We start from the raw sequence: 18202 nt of genomic DNA on the forward strand, positions 1-18202 counted from the left end.
ACATACTATCAGAATGAAGAATTGTGTCAAAGCAGGAAGTGCTCCAATGGAAAGAACAGGAAAGGGGAACTATGAAATGAGTCTAAAGGAAGAGAACAAAACAGATAACAAGGATATAGAAGGGAACAAAGGGAAAATTCATTAATGTTTGTGTATTTCTCCCTTCAACATATTAATGCTTAAAAGCCCATTGAGACCAAGAGGAATAAATGGCATATTGTTCCTCATGTGTCTGTTAAATGCCTGCTAATTAGAGGGACAGACACTATGGCTGTGAAATTGGCGCTGGGGGTGCCTTTTCTTTGAAAAATTGTATTTGCCCATCATTTGCTTTAAGTCTTTCTTCCTTAACTAGCCAGAGGGGGTAAACTATTGGTGTCCTGGTTGTGAGTAAATGTATGGTGATGAAAGGCGCACTGAGGTCTCAGAAGAGCAATTAACAGGGAGCTGGTATTTAAACAGCTGAGTGAATCATTTGCGTCAGAACCAATAAAGTGGCACAGGTGACTTACTCAGATTTACGTGCACAGAGGCTGGAGCGCATCCACGAAGCGATCCTGCAGAGCGCACCCGTGTGCGAATGACACACGAAGTTTGTTTATGTGCAGACCGCACACTTAGCATGCAGATTGCCTGCACCGTGAGCACAACAAGTGATTTGTTCTTCCTCCTGTTTCATTTTTTGTCTTGCAACACCGAGGATTTACAAATCGGTGAGCTCCTCAATTTATTAGCCTATTTATTACAAGCTCCTGGAGTCACACCAAGCAGAGACAGCCCTCCCTCCACTCCACTGTCTCTGTGTTAAGAGCTCTGCGAGCCCTGACCGGTTTGCTCAGTGGTAGAGCATCAGCCTGATGTGTGGAAGTTCCAGATTTGATTCCTGGTCAGGGCACACAGTAGAAGCGCCCATCTGCTTCTTTACCCCTCTCCCTCTCACTTCTCTTTCTCTCCTCTCCTCCTGCAGCCATGGCTCAATTGGAGAGAGTTGGCCCCAGGCACTGAGGACTGCTCCAGGGCCCTGCCTCAGATTCTGAAAAATGGCTTCAGTTGTGACAGAGCAATGCCCCAGATGGGCACAGCATCACCCCCTGGTGGGCTTGCAGGGTGGGTCCCAGTCCAGGCACATGAAGGAGTCTGTCTCTGCCTCCCCTCTTCTCACTAAATAATAATAATAATAATAATAATAATAATAATAATAATAATAATAGTAATAATAAAAGAGCTCTCTGGAAACTCAGACTATTCCGATCAGCACACGCCCGCCAACTCTGAGCTCCACACTGAGTCCCCTCTCCCTGTCTGCTTTCCTCTCTCCTGATTCTTTCTCTTTATCCTATAAAAGCTTCCTGCCTTCTGCCTCATGTTCCAGTTCTCTGGGCCTTCGAGAACAGAGGGTGCTCACTCCATGAAGTGTTGAATAAACTTGGTTTCTGTCACCTAAACTGTCTTCTTTAATCATCTTTAATAATACAGGCATTAAAAATGGTTTTTACACTCTTAAATGGTTGAGAAAAAAAAAGTTTAAAAATAGATAATCTTTTGTGACACATGAAATTCAAATTTCAGTGTCTCTTGATACAGTTTTATTGGGACACAGGCATACACAGCGTTGATGCTCTGTGGCTGCTTCCATGCAAAGGTGACCTGGAAACCCAATGTATTTACTCTCTAGACCTCTATAGAAACATTTGCTGGCCCTTATCTCGGTAAATGGTTAATAGTGGGGAGGTTAAAAATAAACACACACATAAAAACCAGAGGTACAGCCTAACTCTGTGGCGTTTCTCTTTTTCCCTTTTCCTTTTTGCCTGACCCAGGAAGTGCTTGTGCAGTCTGAATTCTCTGATGTCTTTTAAATCTGCAGCCGTCAGAAACCAACCAGCCAGAACCCATCCCGATGGTTCTACTTGACCGAACTCGCGTGGTCCCTTCTCTTCTTCCACCTCTGTCAGCAAAACTTTTGCTCCTGGACTTTTGTTTCTGAATCGTGACATTCAAATGCCTTCCAGTCCCAAGAACAGAGCTTAGGGCGTGAGTCATAAAGAAAAAGCTATGGACCGGCTGGTGGCCTCCGCGCCAGACACACCGTCCTTCAGCAATTCTCTGTGGAGGAAACACGTGGTAACCCTCCTTCATCTTGAAGGTGAGAGGCCATACCCTCTGTTTGCACGTATTTCCTCAAAGTAAGCCTGAGAGGTAAAAAATATTACCTACCTACCTCAGATATTACAGCATTCATTTTACAGATGAGGACACGGAGGTCCAGACGGATGAGACAACTTCCCCAGATCTCACGGCAAGGCAGTCGGAGAACCATGCCTGCCGGAGACTGCTCTGTCTAAGGGCACTGTGCCGGGAGGCAGTAAGGAGCATCCAGGGTTGCTGAGGACTTTCAAAGGCACTGACCAAAAGAGGCAGCAGGCTCTATGGAAGCTGCCAAAGGATGATGGTAAGTTGTGGGGATTTGAGTGCAGGCCACCACCTTCTGTCCCCACTTCCTTCCCCTCTGCTCACTGCTGCAGCCCATTCCGGGGCGCTGCTACGTAACAGAAGTCCTCACTAGTGACGAGGACAAAGGAAATCTATTTTGTGGCTACCTGGCGATGATCTAGCCAGGACCCCTGTCAGGCTGAGCTGGTCTCTGGGGAGATGGTCAGGCAGTTAAAAACAAGGGCTCCATCTCAGAGCAAAACTGGGTGAGCGCCAGAGTCACACACAGATGCCGACGAGACAAAGGACACACACCTAGCAACAGATGAACAGAGCCACGTCTGAGTAAGCAGGAAGGGAGAATGGAGAAAAGTCAGGTGAGGAGTTGGGGGTGGGGGTGGGGTGGAGAACTCTGGAATCAGGTTTATTGTAGAATTTTGATTGCTTTGAGCCAGGGTGGGTTTGTCTCAGCTCAGGAGAAGAAGTTTCTGAACTGTTAAAGAAATTGGATTGTGGGGAGAAGATGGCCAAACCCATCACAGCAAACATCTCTCACACCTCCCTGTGCGATCTCCAAGGCTCTGAGACCATAATTAGACTTATTAGGACCAGAGGAGAGATTTCGTGTAGAAATCATAAAGCTTATTCTCATGATCAAGAAAGAACACAGGAGCTAAATCAGGGCTTGGTTGGAAAATGTCCGTCTTCCCTCCTCAGCCTCCGTACCAGGAAATCGTACTCTCGAGCCCTAGAGTTCTCTCAAGACACCTCTTTCCCATCCTTGTTGCCTTGAAGTTAATCTTCCCTGACTTGGTGTTCTTCCTTCCTTCCTTCTTTCCTCCTTCCCTCTTTTATTTACTTTTTTCTTACTTGTGTTACAGTGCAATTCTGGGAGGTCCACTTCGCTTATTATCTTTGCCAATGGGGCCACCCTGGTAAGTTTCCGGGCCAACCTTCTCCTCCCATGTCCTCCTAAAATTTCCTGGGCAGCAGTGGTAGGTTAGCCAGCCCCCAAAGCCATCTCTGTGTTGTTAAGTCACGTTCAGTCATTCACGTACTCAATCAATATTTATCGAACTCTTACTTTGTACAAGGTGTAGGAAACACAACCTTGAACAAGTCATTCCAACTCCAGAATGAAGCTTATCCTGGAGGGTCGATACAGATGATAAAATAGTTTCAGGCAGAAAAAGGGCTATGGAGAAAATAGAGCAGGGAACGGGACACAGGGAATGGCGAGAGTGCACCTCTCTGAGGAATCTCCGCATAGAGTTCCAGTCCAGAAAACAGGGTGTAAAAGCCCCAAGGCAGGAAAGAGAGAAATGACTTTGGATAGGAAGAAAAAAGATCACCTTCAATTGGGGACAACAGCCCTGAGGATACCAATTTTACTTCTGTGAAAAAGAACTGATTGGTTCTTTCTCTGCCTATATCATGAGAATAAAATATGAGAAATTAAATGGTTTAGGGTACTAGGATTATATAACCTCCCAGGGAAGGTGGTCACACGTGTGAGTTATTTTTAATTTCATTTCATTTGGCTTTGGTAAAAAAAATAATACTTTTTGATTGTTGCCATTTCTGTTATTTATAATTCATATTTTTATTACTTGTTCCATCCTTCTTGGATCCCAGAGAGTAAATGACTTCCCGGCAGGGCAAATACATGTCCCACAAAGCCACACATGGACCCGTCTGTGTCTGTGAGATTCCATTGAGACCCCTGTTGTGATTGGCTAATTTATAAAATCCATCACAGGAATAAAGGAATGCCATTAAGGCATTATGTTGTTGGTATTTCTTTAAAAATTTAGCAGGATGGGGTATAAGGTGAGAGATTGTGATCTTCGCCTTTGCGTTTCCCTGGAGGAACAGAATGAGTGTTGATAAGTGAGGTGAGTCTCCAGAGAGATGGTGGAAGCAAATACAGGGGAGCACCATTATTCGTCAAGGTCACAAAACTGCTCTATGTTCCACTAGAAGACGTGGACACTACAACGTCCTAGGATTTTCTTCCATTGTACAGTAACTTGTGGAGCTAAGATGTGGATGCTGAGCTCACCTAGCAACACTCCAGTGAGGCCGTCAAAACCCGCCTTCTTCCTCACTCTGGCTGAGTGCTCATTAAGCAAAACACTGCCCTGGCTTTCATCAACTACAGACATAAAAGCAACTGACATCTACCAGTTGTCCCATTAAGCAATTAAGCTGCTAATAGGGTCTGGCATTAATGGGTCCTGGGGAAGTCCATGCTTGTTCGTTAGCAGAGCTGAAGTGCTATGTTTCCTTTGAAAGGAGGTGGGTGCAGACCTAAAATAGGCAAGAGGAGCCCAGCGAGTGGCCGTGTCCAGGGTGGGATCTAAGGGTTCCCGCCGGGCACTTTGTGCTTCAGTAGTCCACCTGATCTTTCTGTACTGAAGTTCGCTGTTCAGCAAGCAAAGTGGGCACCACACCAAGAAGACATCCAGGTAGGCAGGACCTTGATGTGGGGTGGAGGAGGAGCAGTGAGCGTGGGAAAGCCCAGCAGGTAGAAATACTGTTCTTACAAACCCCTTCAGGGCCATTTCCAAACTGGGCTTGGGTCTAACCAATCAGAAGGGCTGGTGGCTATACACTCCTGGGGCTGTCCCAATGTGCACTGAGTGAAGTCCAGACCTGCATGTCTGTATAGCATACCCCATAAGTTTTAAATTTAAAAAAATCCTGACTCGTGGACATAGATAAGAGTGCAGTGATTACTAGGGGGCTGAGGATGAGGGGAGAAAGAGGGGGGGTGGGGAGGGGGTGGGCAAGGGGAGGGGCATAAAGAGGGATAAATATAAGGTGATATAAGGTGACAGAGGATGATTTGACTTTGGGTGATGGGTATACAACATAACTGACTGTCCAAATGATGTCGAGATGTTTGCCCAAAATCTATGTACACTAGTTGACCAATGTCACCTTGTTAAATTTAATCATCTAAAACAAAATCCTTATACATTTGTTCTGTGCTGTCAGAACTTTTTTAGTCCATTTTATTTCATTGCTGACCTTACTATTCTCATGCTACTTTGCATTAGAAGAATAAGAACCATCTTTAATTTCCATCTCATTCAGAGAGGTGGCTCTGCAGTCTGCCATACATGAGTTCAAATCCTGCCTTTATAATTTTAATTCTTGGCAAAATACAGAACTGTTCAAAAACTCAAATTTTAAAAATCTACACAAAGGGATACCAATCCTTGGCACAAGGGTTTTTATGTGTGTGTGTGAGGATTCATGTGGGGTTCGCTAGGTAAAGTGATCCATGGTACCTGAGCTCAGAGGAGGCTTTCACAATGGTAGTTCTGATATCTAGACTCTATTGTATTTAATTCAAATAAGTGCTACTTGGTAATTAGGTATTTTTACAAGTTGGAAAGTGGGTTTTAGAAACAAAAGAATAGTCTAAGTTGAAAGCAAATTAGAAGTTAGAGTGTGTCAGAACACAGGGTTCTTTAAAACATTAGCAGTGATCATGAGAAAAAAAACACACCCCACAATTGAAATATCAATTACAGCCCATTCTTAAGTGTCCGTGAAATAGCCCATCTAATAAATCCTATTTCTGTTATCCTGATTTAAGTAACTGTATATATGTAAAAGCAGTTAAATTGCATTTATTTAAGAATAGTTCAGCCTGACCAGGTGGTGGCGCAGTGGATAGAGTGGCGGACTAGGATGCAGGGGACCGAGGTTTGAAACCCCGAGGTTGCTGGCTTGAGCATGGGGTCATAGTCATGGTCACTGGCTTGAATCCAGAAGTCGCTGGCTTGAAGCCTAAGGTCACTGGTTTGAGCAAGGGGTCACTTAGTTGGCTGTAGCCCCATGATCAAGGCACATATGATGAAGCAATCAATGAAAACTAAGGTGTTGCAACTAAGAATTGATGCTTCTCATTTCTCTCACTTCCTGTTTGTCCCTCTCTGTTCCTCTCTCTGTCTCTGTCACACACATGAAAGAAAGTATAGTTCATAATTGAGAGTTTTCACTGAATCAGCTACCTTCCCTGCACACAATTACTTTGAAATGATAAAATTTTCCTTTGCATAGGAGATCAATTGTAATGAAACATCACGTATCTGTGGGAGTAATGAATACACAATACAACATACAGATGATGTATTATAGAACTGTATACCTGACACCTGTATAATTTTGTTAACTAATGTCACCACAATACATTCAATACAATGAATAAATTAATTGATTAAAAATAAACATTACATATCTGTCAAGAACATTCACATACCTTATCCCAATGGATCCACCAGTGCAGCCATGATTATCAGAACTCCAAGCCTACACCAGTGCTTCAGTTTAGAAAGAGAAAGCTCAAGGGATGCCTCAACCCACACCTCTCCCCTGACTCTAGTGTTGGCAAGGTGGTCTAAGTAGTTGAAGTGTGGTTCTTAAATCAGTCATGTGGGAACTTCTTAAACACTAGACTATAATAAGACTCTGACATTTCAAAAAATCCCCAGGAGATCTGCTAGATACCCGAGCTTCCCCCAGTTCCCCGAGGCGCACTATGGCAGAAAGAAACTTATGCCACCAGCTGGACCCCCAGTTGCATGTCAACACAACAGTGACTTCCTTGATTCTCCCTGACCATCATCCAGAGGGACTGATTTACCTGTGCACCCTTGATTTGAAAGCAAACACTATCCCTGAAGAGTCTTGGAATATTATTTTTAATCCTGTGATTTTAAAACGGACACATTTTTTTCCCAAAAGATAAAAAGTGGGGGTGGAGGGAGGCTGCGGTATGTACTCTGTTCCTACGATCGTAAAAGAAAAGTGACCTCACATTCCCTAAGGAGAATGCAAAAATAAATCTTCTGTTGACCTCATGTACACAGAAACAGCCTGTGTCCCTGCTGAAAACATCTAACCTCCAAAGGGCTGGGAAACTGCAGAGAAAGGCTGAGGAGAGCTCCAGTCCGGGCTGCGCTTCTGCAGGGACCACGGGGGTCCTCATGAGGCAACCTCGTCCGTGGGGCTAAATCCATGTTTCTGAAAGGCCGCAGTACTCACCAGAGGTTCGGACGGTGTCACTGGGCTGGCTGCGGGGGCTGGGGCCGTGGGGATTCGTGGCCCTCACAGCAAACTGGTAGTTGGTATCCGGATCAAGGCCCTTGATAACCATGGAGTCCATCTGGATCTGCTCTTCGATTAAGGTCCAACTCTCATCAAAGTCTGGTCTTTATTGATTAAGGAATGAAACAAAACGAGAAAGAGTTGCTCAGGGACAGCAGAGGCTAAGGAAGCTTGCCGGCTTCATAAACCACAGGCATTCGCACTCTGGAAGCAACACTTATAAAAATGAGTGAATGTTTCCTATCTAAAAGTCATCTTGATTTTAAATCATAGGTCATCATTTTTAAGTCCTGGCCAATAAAAGCAAGTAGATCATTTTTAGGGTCAGTTTTTAAGTGCTGTTTCTCAATCAGCTGCTTTTCCCTGCATGGCCTTGGCTATGGCAAAGCGATCCCCACGTTGGCGTTCGTTGTCAAGGACTCCATCCTCCAGATGTTTCATAGACAAGCCTTCCCCTGCTAGTCCCTATCCCTGGAAGTCAGGAGAGCACAGACTCCATTGGCCCTCAATCTGTTCACAAAATAAAGAAATATAACTTTTATAGCGTGACTAATTTGTCTGAATCGCCTTGGGAAAACCGAAGAAGATTCAGTTCATGGCCATTCTTCATATACTCTGAACAGAATTGTACAACCGTGCTGTCAACTTGGATTTTTTACACACCCTGCGTACCCTACGGAGAGTGCACAGTCACTGAGAGCTCCCAACACACACAGGCTCACAGTACAACTCCGGGGCTGGCCAGAGCCACGCAAACCCTGCCTCTGCTAACTGGCTGCTATCGAACTTCTGTAAGTCTGCATTTTCTCATCTGTAAAATGGGGGTCATGAAAGTACTTATCTAAGGGGGATGTCATAAAGATGAAATGAGATCTATATCCTCAGCAGAGCACCTGGCATCAGACAGTTAACACTCAGCATGTGTTAGACATTCTCTAAGAGACTTACCCACATCACAGAGCTAGAAGGCCACCTCAGGCCACCTGCTAACTCTAGGCCTGTGTGCATGCGGCCAGTCCGCACTGGAAATGTGGCTAGTCTGAACTGAGAGGTGCTGTGAGTATAACATGTACACTGGATTTTAAAGTGTAAAAAAAAAAAAGTAAATATTGTACTGATTACATATTGAAATGATATTTTGATTTAGTGGGTTATTATGTAAATTATGTTCTTAAAATTAAGTTCCCTTGTATCTTATCACCTTTATAATGCCACTATTACAAAACTTCAACTTTCACATCGGCTCACATTGTATTTCTACTGGACAGCGTTGCTCTGGACGTCCTTGTTTTTGGGAGAACGGAGAGCATTCTGGGTAATAAGTGCTGCGAGATGACACTTGGGAAAGATTGCGGGTGGAGGGGGGCAAGTGTGGGTGGCCTAGTTGAAGTGGAGGCTTTGCGTTAACAGCTAATAACGGTCCCATTTTTCAAGTTCTTTTGAAGTACAGCAGACCCCCAGTGGATGACTGAAACCCCGGACAGTATGAAACCCTATGTACACTATGTGTTTTCTTATACATGCAAACCTATGATAAAGCTTAATTTATAAATAGGTAGAGTAAGAGATTAACAAGAATAACTAATAATAAAATAGAATTATAGCAACATACTGCAAAAAAAAACAAAACCCTTACATAAATGTAAGTTCTTTTTTTCAAAAATCTTACTGTACTGTACTCACCTTCTAACATAAAGAGAGCACATCACGGCTTCTCCTTGGCGTCTCTGAACTGCCAGCATCACAACTCTAACACTTTGGGGTCACTAGTAAGTAAAATACGGGACTTAACCACAAGCACTGCAATGCCACAACAGTCAATCTGACAACCAAAACGGCTCCTAAGTGACTGGAGGAGGGTTGGGGGCGTGTACACAGCATGGCCACACTGGACAAAGGGGTAAATAACGCCCTCAGCGGGACGGAGGGGGACAGTGTGATATTTCATCACCCTACTCAGAACACTGTGCAATTTAAAATTTATAAAATGTTATTTCTGAAATACTTTCAGGTCATGGCTGACCACCAGTAACCAGAACAGCGGAGGGGGAAATCACGAGTCAGGGGGAACTACACCAAACCCTGTTCTAACGCTTCACTCATGTGTTCCCAGACTACCTATGCAGTAGATTATAATATTAACCCCCTCTTTTCTTTCACAGAAGAAAACAAAGCATTAAATGGGTAAGTCACTTGCCAGAGGTCACACAGCTGATGAATGGTGAGGCCCACTTGGATCGATGGAGGAAAGTTAGATTAAGAAGATCTCTGATATTGTATGAAAACCTGGGGGGATCGTGGTTGGAAACTATTCTCCATCCTTTAGCTTGCTGCCTGGCCATCCCTCCATTGCTCCAGTGTGAAACACCTCTTCTCACAGATATTTAGAAAAAGGCAGGAAGCAAAAATGATTGACATTTGTCCTTTCCGAACAACTTATTGGACATGGAAATAAAACTCATTTTTCTGAAAGAAAGTTCTCAGAGGACACACAGATTTCTCTAACATGTGCTTGCCTAGTTGCTCTCTCTCTCTCCCCCCCCCTTTTTTTTTTTGTATTTTTCTCAAGTGAGAAGCAAGGAGGCAGAGAGACAGACTCTCGCATGCGCCTGACCAGGATCCACCCTGGCATGCCCACTAGGGGGCGATGCTCTGACCATCTGGGGCGTTGCTCTGCTGCAACTGGAGCCATTCTAGTGCCTGAGGCGGAGGTCATGGAGCCGTCCTCAGCGCCTGGGCTAACTTTTTTCCTATGGAGTCTTGGCTGCAGGAGGGGAAGAGAGAGAGAAAGAGAAAGGAGAGAGGGAAGGGTGGAGAAGCAGATGGGCGCTTCTCCTGTGTGCCCTGGCCAGGAATGAACCTGGAACATCCACACACTGGGCTGAAGATCTACCTCTGAATCAACTGGCCAGGGCCTTGCCTAATCTCTCTTTAACAGGAATTGTTGAACACCAAACGGAGTCCCTAAGACCAGGAAAAGATGCTTCCTCGGACTCAGCGTGCAGAGGAGTGGTTTGTGGGGCCGGTATCTCAGAAGAATCCACACGTTTGGAGAAGCAGAAGTCACAGGGCATGCCCACTACAGGAAGTATGGCTTGTTTCTCTTTCTTGATATCCTTTCCCTAAAAATGGCTTCTCATGTAAACTAACTTTGTCATCAAAGAAAACCTCATTGAGCGGGAAGGAAACACATTTACAAACTCACATTAATAAAATCACTTCACAGAGGAAAGCCACAGGGAATACCCTAAAAGTAAAGTCATAAAAGATATAACCTTTCTCTCCTGTTATGCTTTGCTAAGCTTCCCTGTGGCATTTATAGAGGAAATGACCTAGAACTGTTCTCAGGTGCCATTGTTTGCCCAAATATTTGCAACAATCTGCATGTAAAAATTATAGCCCCCTTCCACCTTCAAAAGGGTAATCATTTTGTATTTGTCCATTTAATGCAGAAAATAAAGCAATCTTTTTGGCGAATAAGAGATTAAAATCATTAACCTTTAATTTCATTAAATAGAGTGAGAGAGGAGAGCCCACACAGATTGAATGCCAGCTCAAAACCTTTCACATTTGGCCTCTGCTTTTCTTCTGGGGTTTGCATTTAAATGTTTTTAGAGTCTCTCAAGGTACAAAGGTGCAAAGGTGAGGTTGGGAAAGAGATAGCTAAGCGAAGGTATTGTCTTTGATCACCCTCAAACAACAGCTTCCTTTTTCAACTAAAGAAAATTATTTTATTCATCTACACAGTTGCCAGTCAAATCACCATAGCAACACACGCCTGCCCATTTCCCCCACAATGACAAGGCTAGCAGGAGAAGAGCAGACTGTATCCCAGATATGGATGGGCACCCACCAGCAGGTGGGTACTGTAAGCACTTTTCCAAATGGTGGGGGTCGAGTCAGGCATCCTTCATCACTGGAGATCAGTGGAACACCTCTGAAAGGCAGCTGGGCAGGGAGTTCGGGGGCACAAGCAAGGTGTTGGCAGTGCCTACTCAAATCTCAGTGAGCTGATTCAAGACAGCAAGACTCACTCACTGGTTCATTTGGGTGAGAAGAAGCACTGGCAGTGTAGCATCCGACCTGGTTACTGAGCACCCGACAGATCATTTCATCTGAGTACTTAAGGGCTCTCAGGAATCACATGAGAGATTTTGTGAGTGAGCATCATTTCATTTTTCTAAGTAAAGGGTCCTTAGTTTTTATCAGATTCACTAATGCTTTGTCACTTGTCTAGTCAAGGCTCTCCTTGGACCCATGTGGACACTGAAGGAAATAATTTATACAAAGTCACAGAATTGCTAGGTGGTATATTTTTCTGTGTTATTCCCTTTCTTTCTTTTGGCATTTTAAGCACCTCTCCCCTTGCCAACCTCATCCTTAGTGGACCATCATTTTTCTTGATACCATCAAACCCAGTAGGTAGCTGCCTTCGGCTGGTCAATTGGCAAGTGATTAACGATTATCAAAGTGGGTATCCATCACACAAGCTGTATTCTGGAGGCTCCAAGGAACTATAAACATAGTTCCATTCTCAGAGAGTTTCTAATCTAATTGGAGATAAGAATCTAAGGATCAGTCAGAGCACAAGAGCATATTGCAAGAGCTCTAGTTAAAGGGGCCAATGTGAACAGAAATCCTGGGAAAAGTCTATGAGGACCAGGAAGAAGTTAAGTTAGGTTTGGAAAGTATTTGAGTTTGGATAACTGAAAAGAAATAAGAGCATCCTTGGGTGGAGGAGGACAGAGCAGCATCTGCTCTGTGTATGATGTGCACATGAAAGATACTCAATATAACGTGTTTGGATGGTTATAAGCACTAGTACATGTCCAATAAAGGATGGTTGAGTTGAACTGAAATATCTTTAGAATTTGACCTTAAGAATAACAAGAATGCTCTAAGCCAAGGTGTGGCAAATGTCAGCTGCTGCTAGCTTTAAGTGAAGTTTTACTGGGACAAACCATGCTTGTTTGTTTAGGTGTTGTCCGGGGTGGCTTTCCTGCCACAGAGGCAGAACTGAGTAGTTGAGGCAGAGATCACATAACTGGCAGAGCCTAAAACATTTACTATCTGACCCTGTGAGAAGCAGTTGTACGAACCCTGGCCCGAGACAACAATCTTTAAACTTGTTTGTGCCCCTTTGATTGTCTGAGGAAGCTTATGAACCCTCTCTCAGTAAATATATATATTTACTGACAGAAAGGGACAGACAGACAGGAATGGGGAGAGATGAGAACAATGTTCATTGATTGCTTTTTTGTATGTGACTTGACTGGGGGGCTCTAGCTGAGCCAATGACCCTTTGCTCAAGCCAGTAACCTTGGGCTTCAAGCCAGTGACCTTTGGGCTCAAGCTGGTGACAATGGGGTCATGTCTATGATCCCACACTCAAGCCAGTGACCCTGTGTCAAGCCCGCCCTCAAGCAGGTGACCTCAGAGTTTTGAATCTGGGTCCTCTAAGACCATCTAAGGCCGACACCCTATCCACTGTGCCACTGCCTGGTCAGGCCCAGAATAATATTTTTAAATAAATAAAATAAAATACATAGAAAACCAATTATATTAGAAACAATTATAAAAACAAAAATTGTGATATACTAATACAAGCATATGTACTTCTTTATTAGTATATTACATAACAATACCTAGCAATTGATTTAATAATTTTAAAGTCATGATAAGCATAACTAGTATTTGGAGATATGTACAACAACTGTAATGAGATAAGAAAACATGTATAATTCTAATGGTGACAAAGTCACAGGAATTGTTAATACCATTGTGGTTTGCTGTTTACATTCATATTTGAAAACAAAACAAAAACACTTGATTTGGTGAAACAGGATATAATTTTTGTCCAGCCAAAGCCCAGAGACCCCTTGAATTCTATCCAAGGAGCACCTGAGGATCTGCAGACTACAAGCTAGTACCTTGGTCTCGAGGAGACACGATCCCAGAGATCATCCTGGGCAAATGCGACAGGGGCGCGTGAAAACCTCATGCTTTAAAAAAAAAAAAAAAAAAAAAAAAAAAAAAGCCTCCAATTCACTGTCAATTTTACAGATTGGTTTTCTGTGTGATCTGCTCTACACTAAAATGAATTGCAAGAAGACGTCCAAAACCACTAAGTAGTCATAGTTTAGAAAAAAATGTATTATTTGACCTTCAGTTTTCTTTCTTTATTTACAAATTGGTCCAACCCAACCAAATGACAAACAGATGGACAGAATGGAGAAAGAGACCCAGCTGGCATTCTGTCCCAGGCAGAGCCGCCGACAAGCGCCCTTTCATTTATAGTTTACAAATGGCTCCCACGGCTGTGACACGAGAATTCAATTTATGTCAACTGCCATCAGTCTGACCGGGGATTACATCAGAAACGCTCATGGTAGGAGGGACGGAAGCTTTAAGGGACCCATTTGTAGAACAGTTGGTCAGACTTCTGCAGAGACATTCAGAATTGCCCTTTCCATTGGAGCCTGAATAGGTGAACTTGACAGCTACCAGAATTTCAGAGACCGGGCACCAGTCTGGAAGGTGTTTCTGAGATTTTCAGTTTGGAAAGGAGAGGTGAGAAGAAGGAATGCTTTGTGAGGCACCCTTGTTAACACGAAGTCTCACCTGCATCCGAGCAAGCCCACTCTCGCTCATTTCTAAGGCGATTCCTGGTGGTCGGGAAGACTGATACTTAAAAAGCATGACTTCCTAAACACGTTCTTACAAAGAAAGGAGGATTTCACCCTCATTCTCCCCTAGATTAACTAATTATGAAAAAAAAAAACCCAGTGATTTAAATAAAGTTCTATAGTTTGGGGGGCAGGAAAACCGACACATCGCCGGCCACACCACCGTTCAACATCACAGCCATTTGCCCAGTCACTGGCATGCCCTCTAGTAAAACACTATGAAAACAGTTGCAATTCACTCGCATCCTATGAAGAGCTCCAAAGCACAACTTAGCATTCAATGGGAACTTCCATGTTAGCCTGACATATTTAGGTATTACTTGAAGCTTTACCCCATACTGCCATTCCTTTTCTGATGAAAAAACAAAAGCAATAAATAACATTGTATTAGAGAGAAGGGGAAAAGATGGGGTGCAGATACATGTTGGGGTGTTGTCTGGCTTTGATTTCATCAGTTTGAGGCAGGAGGTTGGTGTGAACCCCCTGTGGCTAGTGTGGCCATATGTTTCCATTACATGTGGCTCGGGGTAAGGACATAAGGCTTAGGGTAAGGACATATACACAATCTCCCATGAGCCACTCTTCTAAGGGCTGCATAGACATCTCTTCACCTTCACAATCCTTCCCAGGTAGCTGCTAATGGCCCCATTTCACCCCAGAGGGCAGCAAGGCTCAGAGGGGTAAAGGAGTTTGCACAGGTTCCAACTAGTTGCTGACATTCTCTAGATTCAATCGCAAGACTGCCTGTATCCCACTTTGTGCGGGAACCTACTTGGCACATGGTACAATTACTCCACGCTAGGTGCTGTATTCCACAGAAGGGACGGAGTCGGTCATTACCCATGTGTCATGGTGAGCAAGACAGACCTTGAACAAGCAATTCACTGCAAGTGTGATGTGTCTTGCACATAAATGTTGTAAGTACACCTAACCTAGTCTGAAGAATGGGCAGGCATTCAGGGAAGGCTTTTTGGAGGAAGTGATCATCAAACAGAGGTCCTGAAGAATGAACAAGAGTTAGGTAGATAAGGAGGTAGTAGTGTTATCCTGGAAGACAATAGCAAGCATAAAGACTGCTAGCCCAGAAAGTACATGGCTATATAGACAAGCAGAAAAGACTATCACAAAACCCATGAACAGGAAGAATTTGCATTGATTAGGAACTTACTATGTGCCAGGCGCTCTTCTGTGCATTTTCTGTGTATCAACACATTTAATCTCACAATGACACTAAGAGAGAAGTACACTGTTATCCCTGTTCTATATGAAGCACAAAGAAGAGGCGTAAATAATCCACTGAAGAGCAAATGGTTTAGAAATGGTGGGGGTAGGGCAAAGGTCAGACCAGGGAGTCTAGCTCCAGAGCCTGCACACAAACCGCCACTCTGCACTGCCTCTCCTTTGTCATGAGGACAGAAAACCAGTCACCAGACTTCAGAGGTCACATGGTCCAACCTTATTTTGTAGGTAAAGAAGTTGAGAGCTGGGAGCAAGCCACTTGTCCCTGGGACTAGGGGCCAGCTCAGACCTTGTCTCCTGATTCCACATTTGGACAAACATAAACCTGAGAGAGGAAACCAAGAATCAGACTGTCAGCTTCAATTCTGAATGAGGAACTTCCTTAATTTTCTTAGGCTGTGACCTTGACCATGAGCCAAATCACATCATCCCTTAAAACTATTCAAGGAAAAATCCAGAATCCGTTCAGCCTCCGTTCTGAATACTGGACTTGATCTTCATTTCAGTCACAGCCTTTGCAGGGTCACGTCCCGTGAGGAAATGAAGTTCATTTGTCACTTGTGGATTAACAAAGTGTTTATGATGGGATGGAAAGATAGATGACTTTTGACAAAAACGTCAACTTGTGAATAATTTTCAGAACCTACTCAGGTGGGCATGACCTTGAGATTCTCAAGTGAAAGTCAGCTTTCATGCAGCCCTATGTGAAGATGAGTTTTTTGAGTGTTATTATGGAAGGCGTCTGCAAAGAATCGGGGAATTATTTATGCAGAAACGTGTGAAAGGGAAAAGACAGGAAGCATTGCTCTTCCTCATTTACTAGTGTAACTATCTCAGGCTGAGATTGAGAGGGTGACACTTCTTGACCTGTGCCCCTAAAACACACACAGAGATATTATGAACTTTCCCACGCACACCAAAAAAGCCAGCGGTAGACTTTTTATTGAAAATAGCCATTAAAAACTTGAATCTATCTTTTCCAGCAATTGACATTGCAAACCTCTGAAACAATTTTACGAGGTCAGGTCACACTGCAAAAAAACTATATGTAAGTTAAAAACAACAACAACAAAAAAAAAACCCCAACTATGTTTTACCTTTAACCAATCTGATAGATCGCATATGTGAAGTATGGCACCCATTTGGAACATCAGGGGTGAGGAATATTTTTCTAAGACTTTGGATTTCATTGCCAGTATAGTATATATTTTTTGCTTCTGAGAAAGGCACTTACCCTGGGGAAATTCTTAGGCAGAGGAGAAAAGTTTCTCAGATATTTATAGCCAAAATATTTCAAAGCATAGGTAGCTATATTTATTCTTGGTTCTTATTTTCATAATCACCAAGCATTGTTGCCCACAAAGAAACTTTCAGTATCTCTTCCACCACAAATGCACGATTTTTCTGTTTTAAAAAAAGCAGGTAAAAATTTTGAAAACATTGCAAATTATGTTATAGCCTGCAGCCTTACTTAGAATTTGCCTTTTCAAATCTTTTCTACACTGATTAAAAATTAAAAAATCTACTGTTAGCAAGGCAGATAATGAAGAACCCTGGGCCAACTTTAGGGGAAAGAGAAGCCAGATGAGGAACAAAAATTTGCTTGGTCATAAACCCATGACTCGGGAGAGCGTCATAATGCATAATATCTGCCTGAAACATCATCAAACTAGCAAATAAACAGTCAGGTTCCCCATACTCTAGCCCAGTGTAACTTCTCAGGGCAATCTCTTATTAACCAGTTAAGTATTTATAAAGATTTTAAAGACTATTTCCTATCAATGCCTTTATACCATTCTCCTTGTTTAATAAATAAGAAAACAAGTGACATGTGAGCACCTACCAAGAGAGAGAAAGGACCGGAACCTCACCTTCCAACGCCAGGACTTAGAAGGAGATTTCACATTAAGATGGTTGAAATCTATGGATAATGTCTGGCCAAAAACTGACTTCCACAATTTCCTAGCCTTTCCTGCCAAAGGCCTGCTTCCTGGATATAAACAAGAAACTTCGGGCTCGCACAGAGACCTGTTACAGGTGTTTCTGTACGCAGGAGATTATCTGGGCAAAAGGAATTTGATATTAAACATTAAATAGACCTTGCTGGGGAAAACAGAATTGCTGCAGACCCCCAGAGTTTTTCACACTAATTGCAGTTTCTGATATGGAGCCCAGGAGAGCTCTCTCTAGACACGTGTCCGAAGGCACTTGCCTGCAGCAGGACAGGCTCTGAGATGTTTACAGGTGAGCGTGGGGATTTACCTTGCAGCCAAGCAGTAAATACCACAATGCGCTGTGAAGGCTTTCTGATTTCAGTCCCAATTTTAATTCTGTCCCCCATCCAGGTGTTTTGCCTCAGTAAAGCAACCAAAGCAACTGAGTCTCAATTTCTTTCTTTGTCAAAGGGAAATAGTGGCGTGGTGGGAAGGAAACAAACACATCAAATGTCTACTACATATAAACGCTATGCAAAATCTATGATCAATAGCCTTGCAACGAGGGTTACATTTAACTTGGTATTACAGATGAGGAAGTGGAGGTGCAGAGAGGCAGTCACATGACTACCGTTAGGTATTCTGGAAGAGACAATGGAGGCAGAAGTCCTAGCTCAGGGGCTGGAACCAGGGGTTGGCTTTCACCCTTCTACCGTGCATGTTCCATTTGGAACTCTAAGATGTCCAGAAATTCTAAATTTGAAGTTAGCTTTCCAGGGCATTCTGAAG

At 43.4% G+C, this 18202-nt stretch overlaps 1 protein-coding gene across 4 annotated transcripts in view; it reads right to left on the reverse strand.

Moving 5' to 3' along the window:
* EGFLAM (EGF like, fibronectin type III and laminin G domains) overlaps nt 1-18202 on the reverse strand; it is a 148112-nt gene that overhangs the window by 59201 nt on the left and 70709 nt on the right. For all 4 annotated transcript variants that reach the window (XM_066378839.1, XM_066378830.1, XM_066378845.1 and 1 more), the window contains exon 7: nt 7492-7658. In XM_066378839.1, coding sequence (XP_066234936.1) covers nt 7492-7658 — 167 coding nt within the window. The remainder of the gene's footprint in view (nt 1-7491; nt 7659-18202) is intronic.

The sequence above is a fragment of the Saccopteryx leptura genome, chromosome 1, assembly GCF_036850995.1.
Source record: "Saccopteryx leptura isolate mSacLep1 chromosome 1, mSacLep1_pri_phased_curated, whole genome shotgun sequence".
Lineage (NCBI taxonomy): Eukaryota > Metazoa > Chordata > Mammalia > Chiroptera > Emballonuridae > Saccopteryx > Saccopteryx leptura.